Source organism: Typopeltis vanoorti, chromosome 12 (genome assembly GCF_054136105.1).
Source record: "Typopeltis vanoorti isolate ZY-2024b chromosome 12, IOZ_Tvanoo_1.0, whole genome shotgun sequence".
Lineage (NCBI taxonomy): Eukaryota > Metazoa > Arthropoda > Arachnida > Uropygi > Thelyphonidae > Typopeltis > Typopeltis vanoorti.
This window is the reverse complement of record NC_143560.1, coordinates 88,487,087-88,507,756: the sequence shown is the minus strand read 5'-3', so window position 1 is coordinate 88,507,756 and position 20,670 is coordinate 88,487,087. Positions and strand designations below refer to the sequence as shown.

The window sequence follows — 20,670 nt, the reverse complement described above, 5'->3', positions numbered from 1 at the left end:
ACCATAATACTAGCTTTAGTAAGCACTGGGTTTCAGCTCTGCAAAATTGTCTGCAAAACATAGACGGGTACATACTATATAAAACGAATACTAGTTGGGATTAGGAATGTAAGATGATAGCAATTGCCAGCCTGCCGTATTCTCGTTCGCCTTTTGTCTAGCTCTGTAGAAGCATATGAAAACTAAATTATAGTTACTACTAGACTCTGGCTACCTATCAATTTCCAATTAAACTAAAAAGGTATCGCCTGTTCCTTTTCGTTAGTGAAAAAAACGTTATTGAATGTTTCAACGTTATACTTTAAGGCAATAGTTTATAAAATTCCTTAAACAGAGGCCCTCCTTTAAACAAAAAAAAAAAAAATTCTTGTGCCCCCCCCCCCTCCACACTTTTCAGAAAACAATACAGACCTACAGTTTTCTTAACATGCATTTTATTTTAATAAAACTTAGATGTCCGTTTCTGATTATACCTCAAATCAAACAAAAGTCAAATGGCACACACACACACACACACATTTCTTTTAAAAATTAGAACTTTTACATTCTTAACTTAGTATATTAATGACAATAATAGCATTTAATGAGATGGCAGGGCTGGTTCTTTAGCACATATTTTTTTTAAATTTTATACTGGACTAATTTGTTATTTAAATAGACAAAACCTGAAGTGTGTTAATACGTATATTGTATTGAAAATAAGTGGTTGGAACTACGAGTACTGTACATTATTATTATTATTATCAGTTTCTTTCTTTCTTTTTTTTTTTTTACGCATTCTTTGCTAACAGGAAAAGTTGAACAAAACAATACCGCATCCGTATTTCACGTGCCATCACGCCGTACAGTTGCAAATCTCCCCCCCCCCCCACAAAAAAAGCACTGATTATTATTATTATTATCAAAGAGTGTTTTTTTTTGGGGGGGGGGGAAGGAAACGGTATGGTGTACCGGAACCTTTACTAACAGTGAAGTGATATACGTCATAATATATGGATGCGGTATCGTTTTATTCAACTGTTCCTGCAAAAAAAAAAAAAAAAAAAAAAGAAAGAAATGCGTACCGGCTCCGATTCTTTTTTTTTTTAAGCATTTATTATTATTATTATTATTATTATTATTATTATTATTATTGAAGAAGATTACCAAGATTGCTATTTAAAAAAACAACAACTGTTATTCTAGTGCTATTAATAATGACTACATATATTAATTTTACTTACTCTAACAAAAACGAAGTACTACTGTACTTGGCAATGAAATCGTTATATCAATGGCGTTAAAAAAGTTCTCGAAAATCAATAAGTGTGTTATTGTTATTATTAAAAAAAGCTTATTATTAAAATTTATTACCGATTTAAAAAAATGTATTGTGAAAAAAGCGAAATGAACGCATTCAACAGTCTTCACTGCTAAGAAAAAGAAGTCAAAGGTAAATTGAAATTTACAGTTATTTCTTTATTTGACCATTTATATTTAAATTGAATTAGAACAATTATAATGTAAAACTCAATTGTTCTTGTTATGATTTCTATTAATTTTAGCATTAATTCTAGTATTATATTGTCCTAATTATATAGGACAATATAATTGTCCTATATAATTTTCTATATAGTTCCTATATAATTACAATATAATCAGTAATTGTAATAGCATATAACAAAATGTACACTATAGTCATGTAATTTCCTTCAAAGATAATAAACTGTTGGGAAAAAAATATATTATTATCCAACCCCATGGAGTCAAAAGACTCATCTCGGGAGATCCCACTGTCACACATACAGTTTACTACACCCTGGCAATACATTCCAATCTCTAACCACTCTCCATGCGGGAATTATGCTCGAAAATAAACAATACCATTGCTTCGTGTCTCCCAGAAAGGATCTCTCCTCACCCCAGTGGGGCATACCTCACAGTCTGAAAGCCAATGCTTTAAGGAATTTTAGGCACAGCGGCCAATGTTGGCATAATGTCGGTATCGATTTCCTCACCTGTTAAATAAATTGTAAGGTAAGGAAATCGATACATCAACATGTGCTGTCCATGTTTAATGGACAGCACATGTTGTACATGGATAAAATTACATGGATAAAATTTGATCATAACAAGCAAGAGAATTAGGAATTAAGATGTAGTTCAAAAGAATGCGAAGTAGGCATCGTTATTATAATATGATCGTTTAATTATATGATATTATTATATTATGATTTTTATGGTTCATTTCCTGAGTTGAATTATTGTCATTAGTACTTTTATCCCATTTTTTCTTATCTACGTAAACATCTATTCCCCATTACGCTTTCATTCATATACTACTGTTTTATTTTCCAAGAAGTCGAATGAAGAGTCTGTACAAGAAAATAAATAAATTAAATAAAATAATAAAAAATAAAATTTCCACTTTACTTTACTTAACATAGTTCCAAGTATATTATTCAAGAGTCCAAAGATCTGCAAGGACCAAAAGCAGGACACTTCCACCATCTTCAAACAGCAGTCATACTTTCTGATCCGTTGCTACGCTATCTGACATAACTCTTGTCTATCGCGGCTTCCGCCTCTTTTGAACTCTGATAGTTCTACCACCTCCAGATAATGCAAAATATTTTGGCTTTTAACTTCATTCAATTGAATTCATGATCTTAGTAATGTCCTAATCCAGTTCCAAACAGAGCTTCTGTAGCTCAGTCGGTATAGACGAAGCTCTTTGATCGGAAAGACCTGGGTCCGATTCCCGTTCATGACGTGGGGAATCTTTATCTGGCCTCTTTCGACTAAAGGTGAGTTAACCTTCAAAACAGACATACCGGTCCCGTGAACACACAAAGCTATAGTCATAAATACCTACGCCAAGGAAGGTAACGGGAAACCACCACCTTGCTTCATAATCATCTCCCTGGTATAGTAGCATATTGCTACCCCCACCGGCAATAAGACTGAAGGGAAAAATATATACAATAGATACATTGACATAATAACTTATTAGAGAAGTGAATTATGAACAAGTATCAGATTACACTGATAAAAATAAACGTATAATACGATATGGGAGGCAGAGTAAATTTTTGCACACCCCCCCCACACTCAGTCACAAGCTTTCACTGAGTCTATTACAGGAGGAAACTACTACAGTTAAAGCCATGTGGATGGCATCCTTTCCTCACATTTTTCCACTATGCAGGAACACCCAAGGGTTTTCACGCAGGCTCTTCTTCTTATTTATAAATTATCCTCTATCATCATCAATCCTATCCATTTTTTTTTTTAAGATTGACAACACTCTCCATTCCTCTTTTCATTTGCTAAGTGGTTATATAAATCCCTAGCTGGAAGATGTGCCTTAAACGCTGATCTGCTTGTCATATTTCAGCGGGGAGGCCAGCCTTGTCAATTGGATTTTATAAAAATTGTCAACTTCATTGCTACCGAAACCCAATCATGTCTCATTTCACACAAGAAAGACCACGCTTCTCTTCTCTTCTCTCACCTATGATAATATCCAGATCTCTACGCAAGATCAGATCCCTCTTCTTGAGATGACTAAAAGCTCTAGCCTTTTCTAGCATAAGCACATACGGTATATACATAGCCTCCTCTCCCTCCAAAAATATAGATATACTTTTCTACTCAAATAATTACTTCTCAACTGTACAACTTTTAACACTATAAAAATACGCCCTACTTGAATACTGTTCACACGTCATCCTTGGAATACTGTTTGTACGTCATCCCAAATATGTGAACATTTGGGATGACGTACAAAGGCATTCCTAAAAATGCATGATGTTAACCAGAAGAGAGAATGGATAATCGACGCTTTCCTATGGAGGCTCTGTTTGTGCCTTATGCCTTTTCTGTAGGTATATTTATGGACACTGTTGATATGAATTGGCTACCGCATTATTCCACTTTCTCTTAAGCCTGTAAACACGCGAAGAATAATTGCTTGTGTGTTTAGGCTTAGGGTTTGTAGTCGGGCACTCAACATCCGTTCGTTCTCGTGCTTCAATATTCCCCACAATTTTCCCTAAGGACTTCAACTTCCAGTTGTTCAAAAACATATCAACAGGTCTTATCTTTCTTCTTAACTATTTGCTTACACACGACACTGTGATAGAGGTTTTGCAGTATCTTGTGTGTGTGTGTGTGTGTGTGTGTGTGTGTGTGTGTGTGTGTGTGTGTGTGTGTGTGTGTGTGTGTGGATTTGATATAAAATTATTATTATCTTTCACCTCCAGGGAGTCCAAAGACTCATCGAGGGAGAGTACCTACTCTACAACTCGGTCTCCGCCACTCACAATCCACCAACTGACCGCAACTACACCAACGCCATCTACCGCGGACCACTACCACTAATATTTCCACAGACAAACAAAAACATCCATGCTCACAGCGGGATTCGAACCCGCAACCTTTAAATAAATTTGATTTTAAAATTTCCAAATTTCCATTCTAGAACTGTGTCTGTTACAGCGTGTGTTCTTTCCAGGTTTGTGTTATTCGTAGGATTAAAAACTCTAGTTTCCGGGAGGTAAAATTCTGCGGCCTACATATGAAATTCCGAAAACACAGAATCTTACACACACACACACACACACACACACACACACACTCATATATATATATATATATATATATATATATATATATATATATATATATATATAATCAGCACGCTCTCCAAGAAACTGAGTAGAATTTTAAGAAAGTTGTTTAACATAACATGCACAGCTGGCTGGAGTTGTGCGTGGCTTGATGTATGTGATGGTCTGGTGTCCCTCGCTGCACTTCAAGTACCTGAAGGCTGCCTTACATAATTTTTGGGCATGTCCAAACCTTTGGCATCTATGACACTGACCTGCAGATGCTATTTTCCTAAGAGGCTCAGTAGAACTCTTGAGTTAGCATACTACTGTCAGTTCATAGATCTGCTTTTGTGTATTGCTTATTTCCACCAGCACCAGAGGCATTGTTCTTTTATCAGATCTGAGCATCCTGCTCACTTTTACTGGGGACAGGCTCTGTCTGGAGAGATCAGTGCTCACATCGTCAGGAGTGATACCTTCAGCTATCCCACGTAGAACTACCTTCAGGTTCTTTTCGCTGGGTAAAGTGAAAGTGTGATATGGGACGTTAGCATTGTCCATAAATCTGGTCATCTGTCTGTAATCCATGGCAGTAGTGGGCTGTATTTTAACTCCCTCATCTGAGTTTTTAGCCCATGAGAATGAGATGCTTTGTTCTCTGAGGGCTGACGAGACAGGGATTCATTTTTCCTTATCCCTTAATATGACTGGTGGCATCTTTTCTTTAGGACCATCGAGTGCTTCTATCCCTGTTGTTTTGGGTTCTTCCACATTGGTGGAGATTTTCCTCTTCTTTTTGACCATTTGGAATTCTGTATCCTTCCAAGGTCTGATGACTGCTGTCTTGGGATGTAGCATCTTCCATACTTGGGGAGTGTGCAAAATCTGATTGCGTCAGAGTTATGGGCTCTTCACTTATGCCATCCATATTGTCTTCTGTGATTGCTGTGTGTGTGTGGGGGGGGGGAGGGATGTGTCAAAGAGCTTGACTTTTCCCGGCCAATTATCACTCAGCAGCTTTTCTAGGAATTTCCTGAAGAATTCCTTGTATACTTCCTCGAATTTGGCCTCATTCAGAAGTTATTTTTATCATGACAATAATTTAGAAATGTGTTAAAACACAGATGGAGAAAGAGTAGAGATTGCTCTGGTGTCCCGAGCAGGTTACAGGTAATCCTGTAGACTTTTGAGGGTCCACTAGCAAATCCCGTAGACACTCTTAGGTGTCTACCAGCAATAAAATACAACTCTCCTATGATAGGGAAAAGGAGTGTCACGAAATCACTTGGCCATAGATTGAAATCCTACCTCCCTAAATAAAACCATAAATCCACCAGTGGTCCTCATTGCGGGTGGGGCCTGCCGGCCATTAGACCTCTTGCATGTTTCATGCAGAGGAGGAGACAGTAGGAAACAAACTGTGTCTGCGCCAGTGCAACGCGCGTTTCGTGAAAAACCTTGTAAACAAACTAATCAGGCTCAGTCTAAAATAATACGTCCCTTCACATCAAAATCCTAACGTCTTTCCCTTCTGGTAGGAAAACCTTCTCTCTCTATACGTCAAAAACAAACTGAAAATATTACGCCCTTATCCCTGATTGGCTAATGGTGGAGATTTGACTGCCCCTCAGTCTTCAAAAGTTAGATAAGGCTAAAATGGCCTCGCCTACTCCCTTTGGGAAATAAAATACGTTAGCGTATTTTATTTATTTCTTTTTTTTTTTTAAGGCCTAGGAAAACTCCGAAGAGTCTGTGACTAGAATCTTACTTATAAAAAAGTCATTCTTCTGCAGATCTGAGAGTTATGAAGTTAAAATGAGACAGCCGCGTCACTCATTCCAGCTGGATATGTGGCACGTTACAATGATAATAAGAATAATAATAATTAAACTAAACAACAACTTGCGAGAGACACAAAAATCGATGTAGTGATTGAACTCACAGGACATGATGTTTTATTCATCAGAATCAGGGTCCCCTGGACCACATACACGATTTTCAATGTGCTGACCTTTCTTGTGTACAGCAAATTGCATCCGGTGTGCGACATGTTCTACAGCTGAGCGTAATGAGTCGAATTGGATGTTCATAACAGTCCGTTTGATCTTCTGTACGCAAGTGAAGCCTTCTAAATTCCCGAAGGGCTACTACGGCATTGCACTGTTAAAACAACTGCAAGGTAAAACAACTTAACAAGTAAGGCACGCTGAGGTAAGGTAGGACGCATATTGAGCACAATTCGTCAGTCATTCGAATAACTGCCGGGACGTTCCCAATCCCTTTTTAAGTGGAATTGGTGGCGCTGTTGTCACGTACGCACAGTAAAATTTGCATAATCCTTTTTACCTGGGTTTACTGCAAATATTTGACTGCTTTCGACTCCGCCAGCGCCAAAATTTCCTCTGTCGGCGATTTTTGGTACTTTTTTTTTTTTTTTTTTTCGCGGAATTCATCTCCCCATGCCTTCGAAAGTCACAATATAAAATGTGATCTCATTCCGTGTATTAGTTTTAGCTACAGATATCTCCAAAGAGAGAAAGTTAATGTATGGCCGCCCTGTATCTAAATTTTCAGAGATGATAATTCCCACTCGAATACGCTTCCCCCCCCCTTGCCAATTTAATCATATGTTCCAACCTTTAAATCTTTAGAGCGAGCTTCACAATACTGTAATAATAGAGTTTTGGTCCTTGCATACTGGAATGGTACAAATAAAATAATCTATAACTGATACCATAAACAGGAATTTTGTACAAATATAAATGAATTTTAAGGATGCTGTGTAGCCTCGTACTGTTTACCATAACACTAGGCAGAGATGTAGCTGGCGCTTTTGCTGCCCGGGGAGATCCCTGAGTTTGCCGCCCCTTTCAATACACACCAAAAATACTACAAAAAAGTCAAAACGATGTATAGGGAAATAAATTAAAACACTATATTTATTTTTAAAGTAAAACTTTAATTTCAACATTCTAAAATGTTATTTTTCTTGCTTTTCTGTTAGCAAAATCGTCAATGACATTGTCGAAGTCTATTTTATAGTAATCTAGGTAATTTTTATTTAGAAAAACTCCTCTCACAACTAGCAACACTTAACAGCAATTGTGAGGAAAATTCGCTGTAGTATTACAATAGTTGGAATTGAGTTCTCGAGACTGTATTTTAGAATTAACTGCAAAAGTTAATTTTTTTTTTTTTTTCTGTACACCCGAAACTCAGAAAAACCGAGCATAGAACTAATAATTTCGTACAATAATTCGAGTTAGGGAAAGATTGTGATGACAGTTTTTTGAAATACCCTCATTTGACGCACCCGCAAGTCAACATATCGATATGAATTCAACTAATAATGATGGCGAAAGGCATTTGACTACGGATTTCCAAAAGTTACAGCTAAAGAGAGTTGCCTATTTTCTTTGGAAAGAAAAATGTGCATAGAGAATTTTTTTTTTTTCCTATTTTCTGTTGAATAATACTTAAAAACGAAACATAACTTTAAAAAAAATGTAACATAACAAATGTTAAAAAGATGTATAAGTTGTTTACATGACTGGTTTGGCTTTTATCTCAAACAGAGATAAAACCAAACTGAACAGAAGAAAAATAACTACTTAATGACACATACACTGAAGATAGATACATCGGGGAAAAATACTAATTCAGCGAATTTCTGCGAATCATTCCTTATAGGTGTTGCTCAGCACAGTGATAAACAACATACTAAAATTCAGACACCTGATAATTTATAGTTCCATGGAAAAGAATTATTGGAAATTTTTGGAAACATAACACTTACCTGAGGTAAAGCATCTCTTGGGGTTACTGTTGTCTCTCCTATCCCACTATCGGGTGATGGAAGGTCAACCGTTAAGCCATGAGCAGAAGCTTTGTAGTTCTGACGAATATACCTCTCTACATACGAGGCACTGTCTACTGAGTCCGGATAAGCTCCTGCACTCTGACGATTGGCTTGAAATTGTTCTACAGCTTGAGAATATTCCCTATAAAGGTCACTTGCTGTAAGGGGATAACCAGCAGCGACTTGGGGCCCATACTGAGGCGGTGCGGCAGTAACAACGACATTTGTGAGAATACTGTACTGACCTGTACCGAGATTTTCATAAGAAGATGGAGAAAATGCTGCTGTTGGATACGCAGCACCTTCGATTGGCAAATCCGCATGTGAGGTCTCTGCCTGCATATCTCGGGTTCGTACCGGGTCTGTAACTAAATCCACTGCGGAATCGGATTGTGGATTATTTGAAGCTGGTGATTTAACTTCGACTGCGGATGGAGCCAGCGGAAGGTCATGCTCTAAAGTACCAGTCTCAGGTAACGAATTATCTGGAGATGGATTGGAAAGATCACCGTCTGACGGAACAATTTCTGACTGACCTTCCGGGTCGTTAGGCTGTCCTCCTGCTCGTGCTTCGGGTGGAATAACTTCAGGTGATTCATCCTTCACTCTCAAGTAGACGTCAGTACTAAGAACACTTGGGCGATTGGTAACGGTACCTCCTTGACTTCTGTCGTTCCGAGATGAGTCTGAAGTTGCTGGTGATGTTACCCCACTAGAAAAACAAACAACAGTTTATCAGGATTATTTTTATGGGGAAAATAATACACAAATCATCTTCAAGTACTTGATTCTCAGTGTTTCTAGGAGTTTTCCAGATATCGTATTTAACAACTGGGTGATGTAACTGTTTTGAAGCCAACCGTGAACTGGTTTCCCAATGGTTATTGTCTCGCGATAAGATGTTAAGGACGAATGTCTCAATGGTGTGTGTGTGTGTGTGTGTGTGTGTGTGTGTGTGTGTGTGTGTGTGTGTGTGTGTGTGTGTGTGTGTGTGTGTGTGTGTGTGTGTGTGTGTGTGTGTGTGTGTGTAGCAGCTAGTTTGTCTATTCTGCGAAGGGAACCTACGATTTCTATAGCCAAATGAGCTAGTTCATCGTCAGCAGAAGATTTCTTATAATGTTCCTCAGATCTTAGACAAGATTCGAACACACGCCTTTCCAACCAAGAGAACATGCACATGTCTTTTGGTTTAGAAATGTTATGGAGAAGCTTCTTAGCAGAATACAGAGATCCGAATTTCAGTTATTCCTTTCTAGTCCAAAAGTATGGCATTTGAATTTTCTTCTCCTGGGGACTTCGGACACCAATCCTAAAATTAATTTCATAATTAGCAATTTGCTCCAATTTAATAATTAAAACAAATAGCAGAAAATTTTAGAATTTTTTTATTTTTGTATTTGTTTTGTATGATAACACCACATACACACAAGAGTAATGGATTAACATATAATACACTAGTATACCGCAGATGAGCAAAACGTGAGGAAAAGAAGAAATTTATTAAAACTGGGACATCTTTCAAGACAATCATGCTATCTGATGAATGGAGAAAATGGGGAGGGAAAGGGGGAGGAACTCTAGCAAGGTTCGGAAAGCATAACAGAGAATTTTAACACATATCCGTCGGCACAATCCTAAGCGGAATCTTATTGACCTCATCTGGAATATTCGGAGGAGGAGTAAATGTATGACATCAGGTGCTACAACCTACCTCAATCTCTCACAGGATATGTCGGAATAATCTGTCTCGATGAACTACCACCACCTTTAGACTCTATATTTGATATGTAGTGAAGAAATTTTAAAAGTTACAGCTAGTTCAGATAGTTACTGGCTAGCTGGCCAAATTTTTTTCAGTTGTGCATTATTAAATGCAGATAATTTGTGCATTGCAAAAATTATCTGCATTTAATATAGAGTTATAATCATGTGAGAAGAAAAAAAAAATTAAAACTTTATGAATTTTATGTTTTGAATACAGAGTGGAAAAACATCGTCCAGGTTTACAGAGCAACTTGAATCGTGTGCATTTTTGGTTAAAACCGAAACAGTACATGCTGTCAAGTACGACGGAAAAACATTAACATTAATAAAAATACATAACTGAATAAATCCTGCAGCTTTTTTGAAATACGCAAGTCCACAAAGTTTTTTTATTTTATTTTCAGGGGCGAATTCTCCATGCTTGCTATGCTTGCGCAGCAAGCATATTACTTGAGAAAGAAATAATATTTATTTGTTAATAAATGCATGCATTTATAAGTATTCCATTTAGGCTTTTATTTTTGTAGACAGAAGAGGTCTTAAGCTTGCGCGGCAATAATTGAGCTTTGCGTTGTGTATCGAAGGCCGATGCTTGCTCATCTAGTCAAAGCTACCTTGTCTTGCTCGGTTGTGTGAGCTTCCAGGTCCTCGCTACAACACTGTGATTTCATGAGCGCGCATAGCCATTTCCGCTCCCTTCACGTCGTCTTAAACACAGGCCATATGCAGTGAAAGCTCTAGCCAGTGAGCTTCAGCCAACCTTTACAAGTGTGCGTGTTGCTTGGGAAAATTAAGTTACAACCAACTTTTTATGACGATGTTATTGATCAGTTCATAAAGAACCGTAGGGTACAATTTGTATTCAAGTAGCTAAATTGAAAAAGATAGAATATCATTTGTAAAATAAATGTTGTATTTGTATGATTAAATGTACATAAATTTCTAAATATATAGTTTTAAATGGTCAGTAATTCATTATTCCGCTAATCAGACTTCAATCACACCTCTCACTTCCTGAATGATAACAAGAGCAAGCGTAAATTTCAAGACCAGCATTCGCCCTTGTTTATTTTATTTTATTTTTTTACCACATACCGAATAATCACTATTTTTGATCGGATGGGATAAGTCCTTGTGTGCACAAAAACCGACCACTATATACATTGCGATATGAAAAAGGAGATTCATTGATTATTATTACCTCTTTACATTTTGCATTACGACAAACGTTATCTTATCTACATGTTCGTAACTGTAATATTCTTCTGTTATGAATATAAGAATTTTGGTCAGTTTTAGTTAACAACTACACATACACTTTTTTTTAAGACAAAATTATAAGATGACCGAGCACTCTGAAAGATCCCCAAGCCAATATTGTTAATACGTATGCCCTTTCTTCTACATATGTAGGTTTAGAGAGAGAGAGAGAGAGAGAGAGAGAGAGAGAGAGTACTTGATCATTAATAAAAACCTCCCTCAGTGTTGGGATTCACTGCAAGAAATTGTTAATTTTCTCACAGTTCTTCAAAAATCTGTGATGTTACAGAAACTGTAAATGTATAAAAGCAATTGAGTATAATTTCGTATATGACCTTTGTAAATGTTAGCCAGTCTGAAATAGAGGTGGAAGATTTCCTCCTGGATTTTTCATCGAACAAAACAAGCAAATCGGTCACACAAGGAGCAGATATAACTGCACTGCTCTTATAACCTCAGCTGTTTGCCTTTTAATATCTTGGATATTTTATATATATCGGAAGAACAGGTAGAATTATAAAAAGAGTGTTCAGCTATGAATGATATATTAATTTGAAATAATATTATTTAATACGATTTTTTTGCTTCAATAAACGAGAACATTTTATGGAATACCATGAATAAAAAACAAAAAGAATTTTTCTAAAATATTTCATATGCGGTATATAAGCAGGAACGTATATTCCATTGGACTTGCACAACTGGTTTAAAGTCCAAAGAATACTTTAAATCACATAAATTTGAAACAAAATTTATTCGTATATATTCATGAGCGCGTTTTATGTTGATTTTACTGTTTAAATTACAACATTCTCAAATGACGATATTAGTATATCGTCATTTGAGAATTATAGAATTATAGAATCAAATTATTAACAAATTATAGAATTATAGAATCGTTATGGAATATTTAAAATTGGGAAAAGTAGCATGCACCACAAACCATACCATATTTCCATTACTTCCAGCAAGCTTCACGCTAGTCCTTAATAATATACATTACCTCCATATTGCCGGAAGAGGTCCGCATCTATCAACAAGGCCCTTTCCAAACTTGATGAGTGGAGGAAGTTTGTAAGAATGGTAGAGTACATTTACTGTTGTGGTTTCTTCTTGCTGCTGGGAGGTATTACTGATTGCATTCAGAGAAGTTTGATAATATTGCCGCCAACTTTCTTCACTTATAGAATCCAGACGTTCTGAAGTGCTGGTATCTGTTTCCTCTTGTTCCACTAAACTGAAGGATATACAGAAGCAATGCAAAATAATCAGCTCTTTTATATCTTCTTTTTTGTATGAAAACCATTTGTAAAGTAACAAAAGAGAACATTTATAACATAAATATTCAAAACTATAAAGGTCAAACTTAGCATTAGTCATGATAAATACATGTGTGTGTGTGTGTGTGTGTGTGTGTGTGTGTGTGTGTGTGTGTGTGTGTGTGAGGAAAAAGAATCTTACTTTCGATATTATTCATTTACTTTCCAGAAATTGCAAGACTGAGTTTTAACTTTCGTAAGGATTTCAGTGAAAAGTTGACCAGTTAGATACAGTGTTAAAGGTTATGCATATACTCGTATACACTGATACATATTAACTAACGACAAATAATTTTGGAGACTCAGCGCAGTTCATTTTGACATTTGAAAACAAGTATTCTGCTAGGTTGCGTAAACATTAAAGCAGTGCTTGCTTTCTAAGCGCGATTCCAAAGTTTTGTAGAAATGTGAATAAATAATCCATTTAAACAAGATTTTAATGTATTATCTACAATCATAACTAGTTAGTAGGGTTCTCTTTGGCTGCTCACATTTCTTGATGTGCTTACAAGGAAATTGCTTTTTTTCTTTTCTTCTAATAGATATAATACGACAAAAATATATAATGATGTTATTATCAGTGACGAATTGGCAACACAAAAATACATGAACGATTGGAGGAGTTCAGTGAACCTAATGAAAGCTTTCAAGAAGTCCAACCTAGAGTAAAAGCTCTCTAAAGTAAACCCAGAAAAGCCGTGAATTGGGGGGGGAGGGGGGGCAGGAGGAAGTAGTTGTGATACAGACTATAGGCCTAGGAATTCTTGGAGATTCGATAGGAAATATTTAGAAAAATTATCCAAATTATCGAAAGCAAACAGGAGATCATTACATAACATTTTAATGTTGTTATGTTCCATCGAGTCGTTTTCGACTCCTGGTGATTCTATGAACGTACACTCTCCAATTCAGATCTGTTCCTGGCCATATCTTTCAGAATTTCCAGTCCCGTTCCAGTTGCCTCTTTAACTCCATCCACCCATCTAATTCTTGGTCTTCCTCTTCTCCTACTTCCATCAACTTTAGCAAGCATCATCATCTTCTTCTCCTGACTATCACTTGCTCGCATAATATGTCCGAAGTATGACAATTTTTGCTTGCTGGTCATAGCTTCGAGGGAGCAATCTGGCTTTATTGTCTATCACTGATTTATTGGTTTGCTTTGCAGTCCATGGTATTCTTAGTAAGCGTCTCCAAACCATAATTCAATTGCATCTATCTTCCTCCTTTCACTCTTTCTCAGAGTCCAACTTTCACATCCATACAGTACCACAGGGAATACCATTGCTTTCATGATTCTGATTTTTGTTGCGAGGCTAATATCTTTATCTTTAAAGATCTTGCTTAAATTTGTCATTGCTTTCGTTCCGAGTATTTTTATAATAATCTTCTTCTAACTTCTTCAGTACAATGCCCATCTTTATCAATTCGAGATCTTAGGAGCACAAAATTGTTAACTACTTCCATTTTCTCCCCATTTACTTCAAAATCATTAAGTTCACATGTTGCCATAACTTTTGTCTTTTTGAGGTTAAGTTTAAGGCCATATTTAGCACTTTCTTCTTTACTTAGATAATAAGTTCCTCCAAATCTTCTTTGCATTCTGCTAGCAAGGTGGTATCATCTGCATACCTCAAATTATTTGAGTCCTCGTAATTAAGACATTTTAATTATGAGACAATAATAGAAGGAAGTAATTGGTTGGTTTAAGAATATGCCAGAGCAACTAAGGCTATGGAGCAAGTTTATTACCTGTGAAACATGTGTGTGATCTCGGGCTGGTTTGTCTTTTTTGCAATAATAAAAAATTTGAGCTTCGGGAAGGAATATCTATGCCATATTGTATGAGAACCAGCAAACTCAGTTGAAGAAGGAAACAGCATAGGAATGAAGTGAATTACCGTATTTATCGCCTTATAAGACGCGCTTTTTTTTTGTACCTAAAATTTATCTGAAAATTAGGATGTGTCTTATAAACCGGTGCATCTTACTGTGCTTCTTATACACCAAAGTATTTTTATGTATGTGCAGTTACGGTGCGTCATCGCTTGTCGGTAATGCGTGATCAGTTTGAGTAGTTGCACGATCGTTAACGGTCACGCATTTAAACTAGTAATCAATACATTATTATATTTAATTTTTTTTATAACCCATGGATTCTACGAATCACAGACATAGCTATACGATTGCGTTTAAGCGTAGTATGATTGAGTACACAAAAAAGTATGGCAGTAGGGCAGCAGAGCGGAATTTTTGGGCTTCCGCCTACAGAAAAAATGGTACGAACTTGGAGGACACAAGAGCAGCGAATAATCTGCGCAGAAAACCCAATGCAAAATGGCCAGAAATGAAAATGAATTAAACACTTGGATAATGGATCAAAGAATATCGGGCTGCTGCGTATCTACAAAAATTATTATTCAAGGAGCAAAATTATTGGCAATAGAAAGAAATATAATCGATTTTACAGGTTCTCCATCATGGTGCTTTAAATTTATGAAGAGAAATGATTTATGCATGCGTGCAAAAACGAAAATATCACAGAAAATAAACGGATAATGCATGTATTAAAATTTAAATAATAATAATAATAATAATAATAATAATAATAATAATAATAATATTTACATGAAAAATTTGATGCATAATTCGTGCATCTTATACTGCGAAGAATATTTTATTTCCAAAAATTCGACATATAAAAATATAATGCATCCAGTACAACGATCCGTCTTATAAGGCGAAAAATACGGTACTTCATCGGCCAAATTATTCCTTAAGATATGAGAAGTTTTTGGTTTGATAACAGCACCTGAAGAGGGGCTTGTAAACAAAGTGGAAAATTATAAAGAATCTATGCGATGTAATATCTCTTCAAAAATATTTGGGTATAATGTAATCAATGACTGGAGACGCTAATTCACTGTTGTCAACGTAAAGAACTGAAGAAATTGAAGAGGAAGTTGAAGGAAGGAGACAGAGACAATGGTATAATAGGGAAGGCGAAGTTCAAGAGAGAAGCGGCAAAAGCAACAGACGTATACAGAAGGATGGTGAACTGGAAAATCCTGGAGAAAAATACAAAGCCAGGAAAGAATTACTAAGATCATGTGAGGGATATAGATATTATTACTTCATTATTACTTCATCTGTTAAGAAGGTCTCGATTCATCCCCATCCCCCACTATGAAGATTTGTGATAGCTGGACTTTAGGGTGAGGGAAGGACTACAAGGATACCTTAGACGAAATGTTGATTATAGCATTGGGTAAATATATACAAAGTATGAGAGGAATATGATACAGAGATCAACTGGTAAACAGGTACCATACCATAACACAAAAACGAGTTTAATATCTTTTCAATATGAAAGTGGACACGGAGTAAAATCCCATATGATAAATAATTTGTCATGTTCGTTTTTACAATTTTTCTTTAAGAAATTACACATAAAGAAATGTCATTATTTGCATTATTACATACAAAAAACTAATAGGATGCATGAAATTGAATTCTGATCTAAGGAATGAACCTTACAAGAACAGGTTGAAGATTTGTGAATTACAGAAACTGGTTGATAGGCGGAAAATGGGTGATATGAATGAGATATACAAATTACTGGGGGGGGGGGGGGTTACACGATTAATTTAGAGGAAATTTTTCAGAACAGGTGTGGTGATGAGAGAACTAGGGGCCATCCACGAAAATTGAGTAAGAGTGTAGTTAGCAAGGATGTTAGAACTAGGTTTTTTGCTTGGAGAGTAGTGAATGAGTGGAATAGGTTGCCAGAGTCTCTGGTTGGTTGCCTTGGCTGTGAATGAGTTCAAAAAAAAAGTATGATAATATTGCGCAAGTGTTGGATAGTTCTTGACATGATGTTTAGGGCCTCCTTCGATGAGTCTAAGGACTCCTTGGAGTTTCTCGTTATCCAAATAATAATAATAATAATATGACGTCACTATGTAACGATGTAAATACATGTCTATGAATGGCAATTTGGAAAGACGCGCGAAGTGTGAAGTCATCATATCCAGATGTCGATCCATGACCATATATGGAAGTTTCGAGAGACGCGCCTGCGTACAACATGAAGTCCCGGCCTTTACAAGCTCTAGCGTCGAGAGGGACTTCGTCTTGGGGTTTTCACCTTCCTTTACCTGGGTCCGCTGCTACGTGAAATCTACTGTCAGTCATCGAAACAGGAGCTTCTTACGTCCTGAGGTTCTTCAAGACCAGTTCATTCCCTGAGTCCACCGACATGAGATGCTTGCTGTCGATAAAAAACAAACAAACTAGCTGATAGACGTAGGAGAAGAGATATGACAGAGGCATATAAATTATTAAAGGGATTTTATAGGATTGATACTGATAACTTTTTTTTTGAACAGTGCAAGAAGGGAGAATACGAGGGGTCATCCCTGGAGATTGTGTAAGAGTGTGATTAACAAGGGTGTTAGGACTAGATTTTTTGCTTGGAGGGTGTTGAATGTGTGGAATGCGTAAACAGAGTTGGTTGTGAACGCTTCGTTTGTTAATGAATTTAAGGAGAAGTATGATAGATATCGTGTGAATAATGGTCAGCGTGTCAATGTAGATGAGTCTCCTGTGATGAGTCTTCTGACTCCATGGAGATGGAGACACCATTATAATAATAATAATAATAATAATAATAATAATAATAATAATAATAATAATATCATTGGAATGCCTCGTCAGAAGAGAGCTGTCCATAGCCGCCACGTCGCCGATTTAAAGGTAAGTGGGTGGGGGAGGGGGTACAGAATTATCGACAGCTCAGACAAAGAAGAAATTCCGTTGGAAATCAAGAAAGTACCAGCAGAAAAAAAGAAAAAGGGAGCACCATCGTGTGAACAAAAGAATCGTGTAACGGACAATGCTGAATGAGAGAATTGTAAAGACTGCAACACATTACTAGTACTTAGATGTGTGATAATTCCGAACAAATTCACATCGTGTGTCTCTGTTCGTAGTCAATTGTGACGACATCAATAATTACGAGAAGACTGTGTAAGTTAATATTATAAGAGTAACAAGGGTAGCGTAAGTTAATATTGAGTTCAAATTGTATAAGAATGACTAGTAGGATGTATTAAATTGTATTTAGGTTTTAAGAGTAGAAATGTAGAACTAAACCTAATTTAGAAACACTTGTAACAATGAATTGTGATCCGATTGTATAAATGTGCTAATGTGGATCGAATAATGTAATAAGAATTCTTAATTTAATTAAATGGTTTGTGAACAACACATTGGACTGATTTTGTCAATGCACTCTCCCCAAAAATATTCGAACCTGCATAAGATTAAGTAATGAAAAGTTGAATATCAAACTTAGATTAAGTGATTAAGATCAATCCACGACTGTATTAAAGTAAAGAATAACTTTAGCGGGATATAATGCCAGCCTGGTTGGCCGAGTGGTTAGCGTATCTGCTCTCCAGCCAAAAGGCTGCGGGTTCGAATCCCGCTGTGGGCATGGTTGTGTGTGATTGTCTATGAAAATATAGTGGTAGTGTTGGGCGGTAGATGGCGTTGGTGTATGTATGATGGTAGTTGCGATTAGTGGAGACAGAGTTGTAGAATAGGTGCGCCATCCTTCGATGAGTCTTTGGACTCCCTGGAGGTGTCATGTAATAATAATAATAACAATATCGAGCTTCCGTAGCTCAGTCGGTACAGATGAAGCCCTTTGCTCGGAAATACCTGGGTTCGATTCCCGTCCATGACGTGAGGAACCTTTATCTAGTCTCTTTCGACTAAAGGTGAGCTAGCCGATCTCATACGGAGGTAGAGGGTTTTTTTTTCACTCGGAAACTCAGGTTTTTCGTCCCTCAGAACAGGCAAACCGGCCCGTGAATACACACAAATCTACAGTCATAAAATACATACTCAATCCTTCATTAGGAGGACTCAACCAGTCCTAAGGGACTGTGGAGGAACGGAGGGGTACTCCCCATATGAATAAATAAATAAATACCAATATCGGCTTTGTCTTCAGTTTAGAATCTTATAGCCTCGTACTCAATCCATAGGCTAACTGGAGCAGTCGAAAAACATAAATTTGCTACACTATACAGTGTGAGCAAAAATAAGATATAGTAGAATATAGCAAAATGGCGGCAGTCGACATTTTACGACATTTAAAGAAATAACTGAAGGCGAAGTTAGATTATTAAGGATGAATGAATGAGGTCAGTGAAAGAGTTCAGAGTAAATTTTTTTTTCTCGAGGTATGTGGAGTAAGTGGAAAGCATTGACTGAGAGGCGCTGCGAGCACTGCGACGATGGATGCATGTAGAGAGAAATGTGATATGACAAGAGCAGGCTTCCCACAAGGAGTAAGGATCCGGGAACTTACGGATTATAATCGTTACGTTCGGCTCCATGGCAACACAGTTTCTCAAAATTATGAGTTGTGAAGGGTCACGGTCCGTGATATTTCCTATAGTATATATTGCCAATTACTTTAATAATGAAATTTTTCACCTTAAAGATAAATACGATGGGATATGCACAAAGTACATTTCGGACAGTGACTAAGCGGCGTTCGAATGCATGAGGAATTGACAATTGTGGTAATGCAGTTATGATGATCTTGAAAACATGATTTTAAGTAACTGTAAATGTTCCTCACGAAACCATTTATAATAATCTGAAGGAATGCTGGGTTCCTTTAGGTGAATGGAAAAGAATCACATTTAAAAAGACGCGCAATGCAAAATGTGTTTGAGGTATTTTATCAGCGATTGGATTTCTCAACAGCAGCAAATGCTCCTTTCTCCACTTGATGTTCTATAGCGTATTGCTATAGAACTGCACTGAAGTGACCATATTGCACTGCATCGATGGCTTATTATTATTATTATTATTATTATTATTATTATTATTAAGAGAGACCTCTAGGGATTCAGAGACTCATCGAGAGAGGTTGCACACACACCAACTATCATACTTATTCTTGAATTCATTCACACTACTTGCACTCTCAACATCTAATGCCAATCCATTCTAATCGTGCACCGCCCTCCTAAGAGAGAAAAATCTAGCCCTTACCCCCTTCTTAGCGATCTTCATTCTCAGCCTCCATATACCATGCACATTCGCCTATCGGTAAAGCTACTTATTTCAGTGCACTAGACAAGTATTTAAAAATCGAAAGAAGATGATCCAATCATATAGTTAACAAGCAGAAAGACTGGTTATTTTGCTGTATTCTCTCACTGCCATGCAACATACACTAGTACAATTAAGATGTTATGGCTATTTTTTAAACTTAATAAGTCACATTACTGTTACATTCAAGACATAACTATTTAAGGCCTGAATAATCTTTAAAAAGTGAGCTAATTAGTGATGATCATTTAATTATAGAATATAAATTATAGATTATTTCGGTAATTCAGATAATAAGGCAAAATCATTAGTGCTTAAAATAAAAATGAAAAAAAAAATTGTTTTGAGTAAGATTAAAAAAAAAAGGGGGGGAAATTTGATTCCCGTTCCCCCGTTTCCAAATTCGAAGGTTAGCTATGGATGAACACACACAAGGATAGAATTCTGCTCATTTGTAACATTTAATTTACTGTTCCAGGAAAACACAAAATTTACACCACGATCAGACACATAAAGGATAGATTACCTTGAGTATATGCGAGGCAACAGAGATCCTTCATGCTTCATTTCACTGTAGATGGTCGGAAGAGGTAAAATAATAACATTGTAGTATGTCTGTTAAACTGAGTATGTTCGTCGGTCGATTTGCCTTCTTTATGGAATGAAAACCCCCATGTTTCAGAGAAGAAATCTCTTCCACCTCAGTAAAATGCTCCTTACGCGATCATGGGTAATCATCTCA

At 36.7% G+C, this 20,670-nt stretch overlaps 1 protein-coding gene across 1 annotated transcript in view; it reads right to left on the bottom strand.

Moving 5' to 3' along the window:
• LOC150100977 (protein grainyhead-like) overlaps nucleotides 1-20,670 on the bottom strand; it is a 267,013-nt gene that overhangs the window by 233,635 nt on the left and 12,708 nt on the right. The window contains exons 2-3 of the mRNA XM_090401949.1: nucleotides 12,479-12,712; nucleotides 8,389-9,163 (exon numbers count right to left, since the gene is read on the bottom strand). Of these exons, the coding sequence (XP_090258075.1) occupies nucleotides 8,389-9,163; nucleotides 12,479-12,712 (1,009 nt within the window). The remainder of the gene's footprint in view (nucleotides 1-8,388; nucleotides 9,164-12,478; nucleotides 12,713-20,670) is intronic.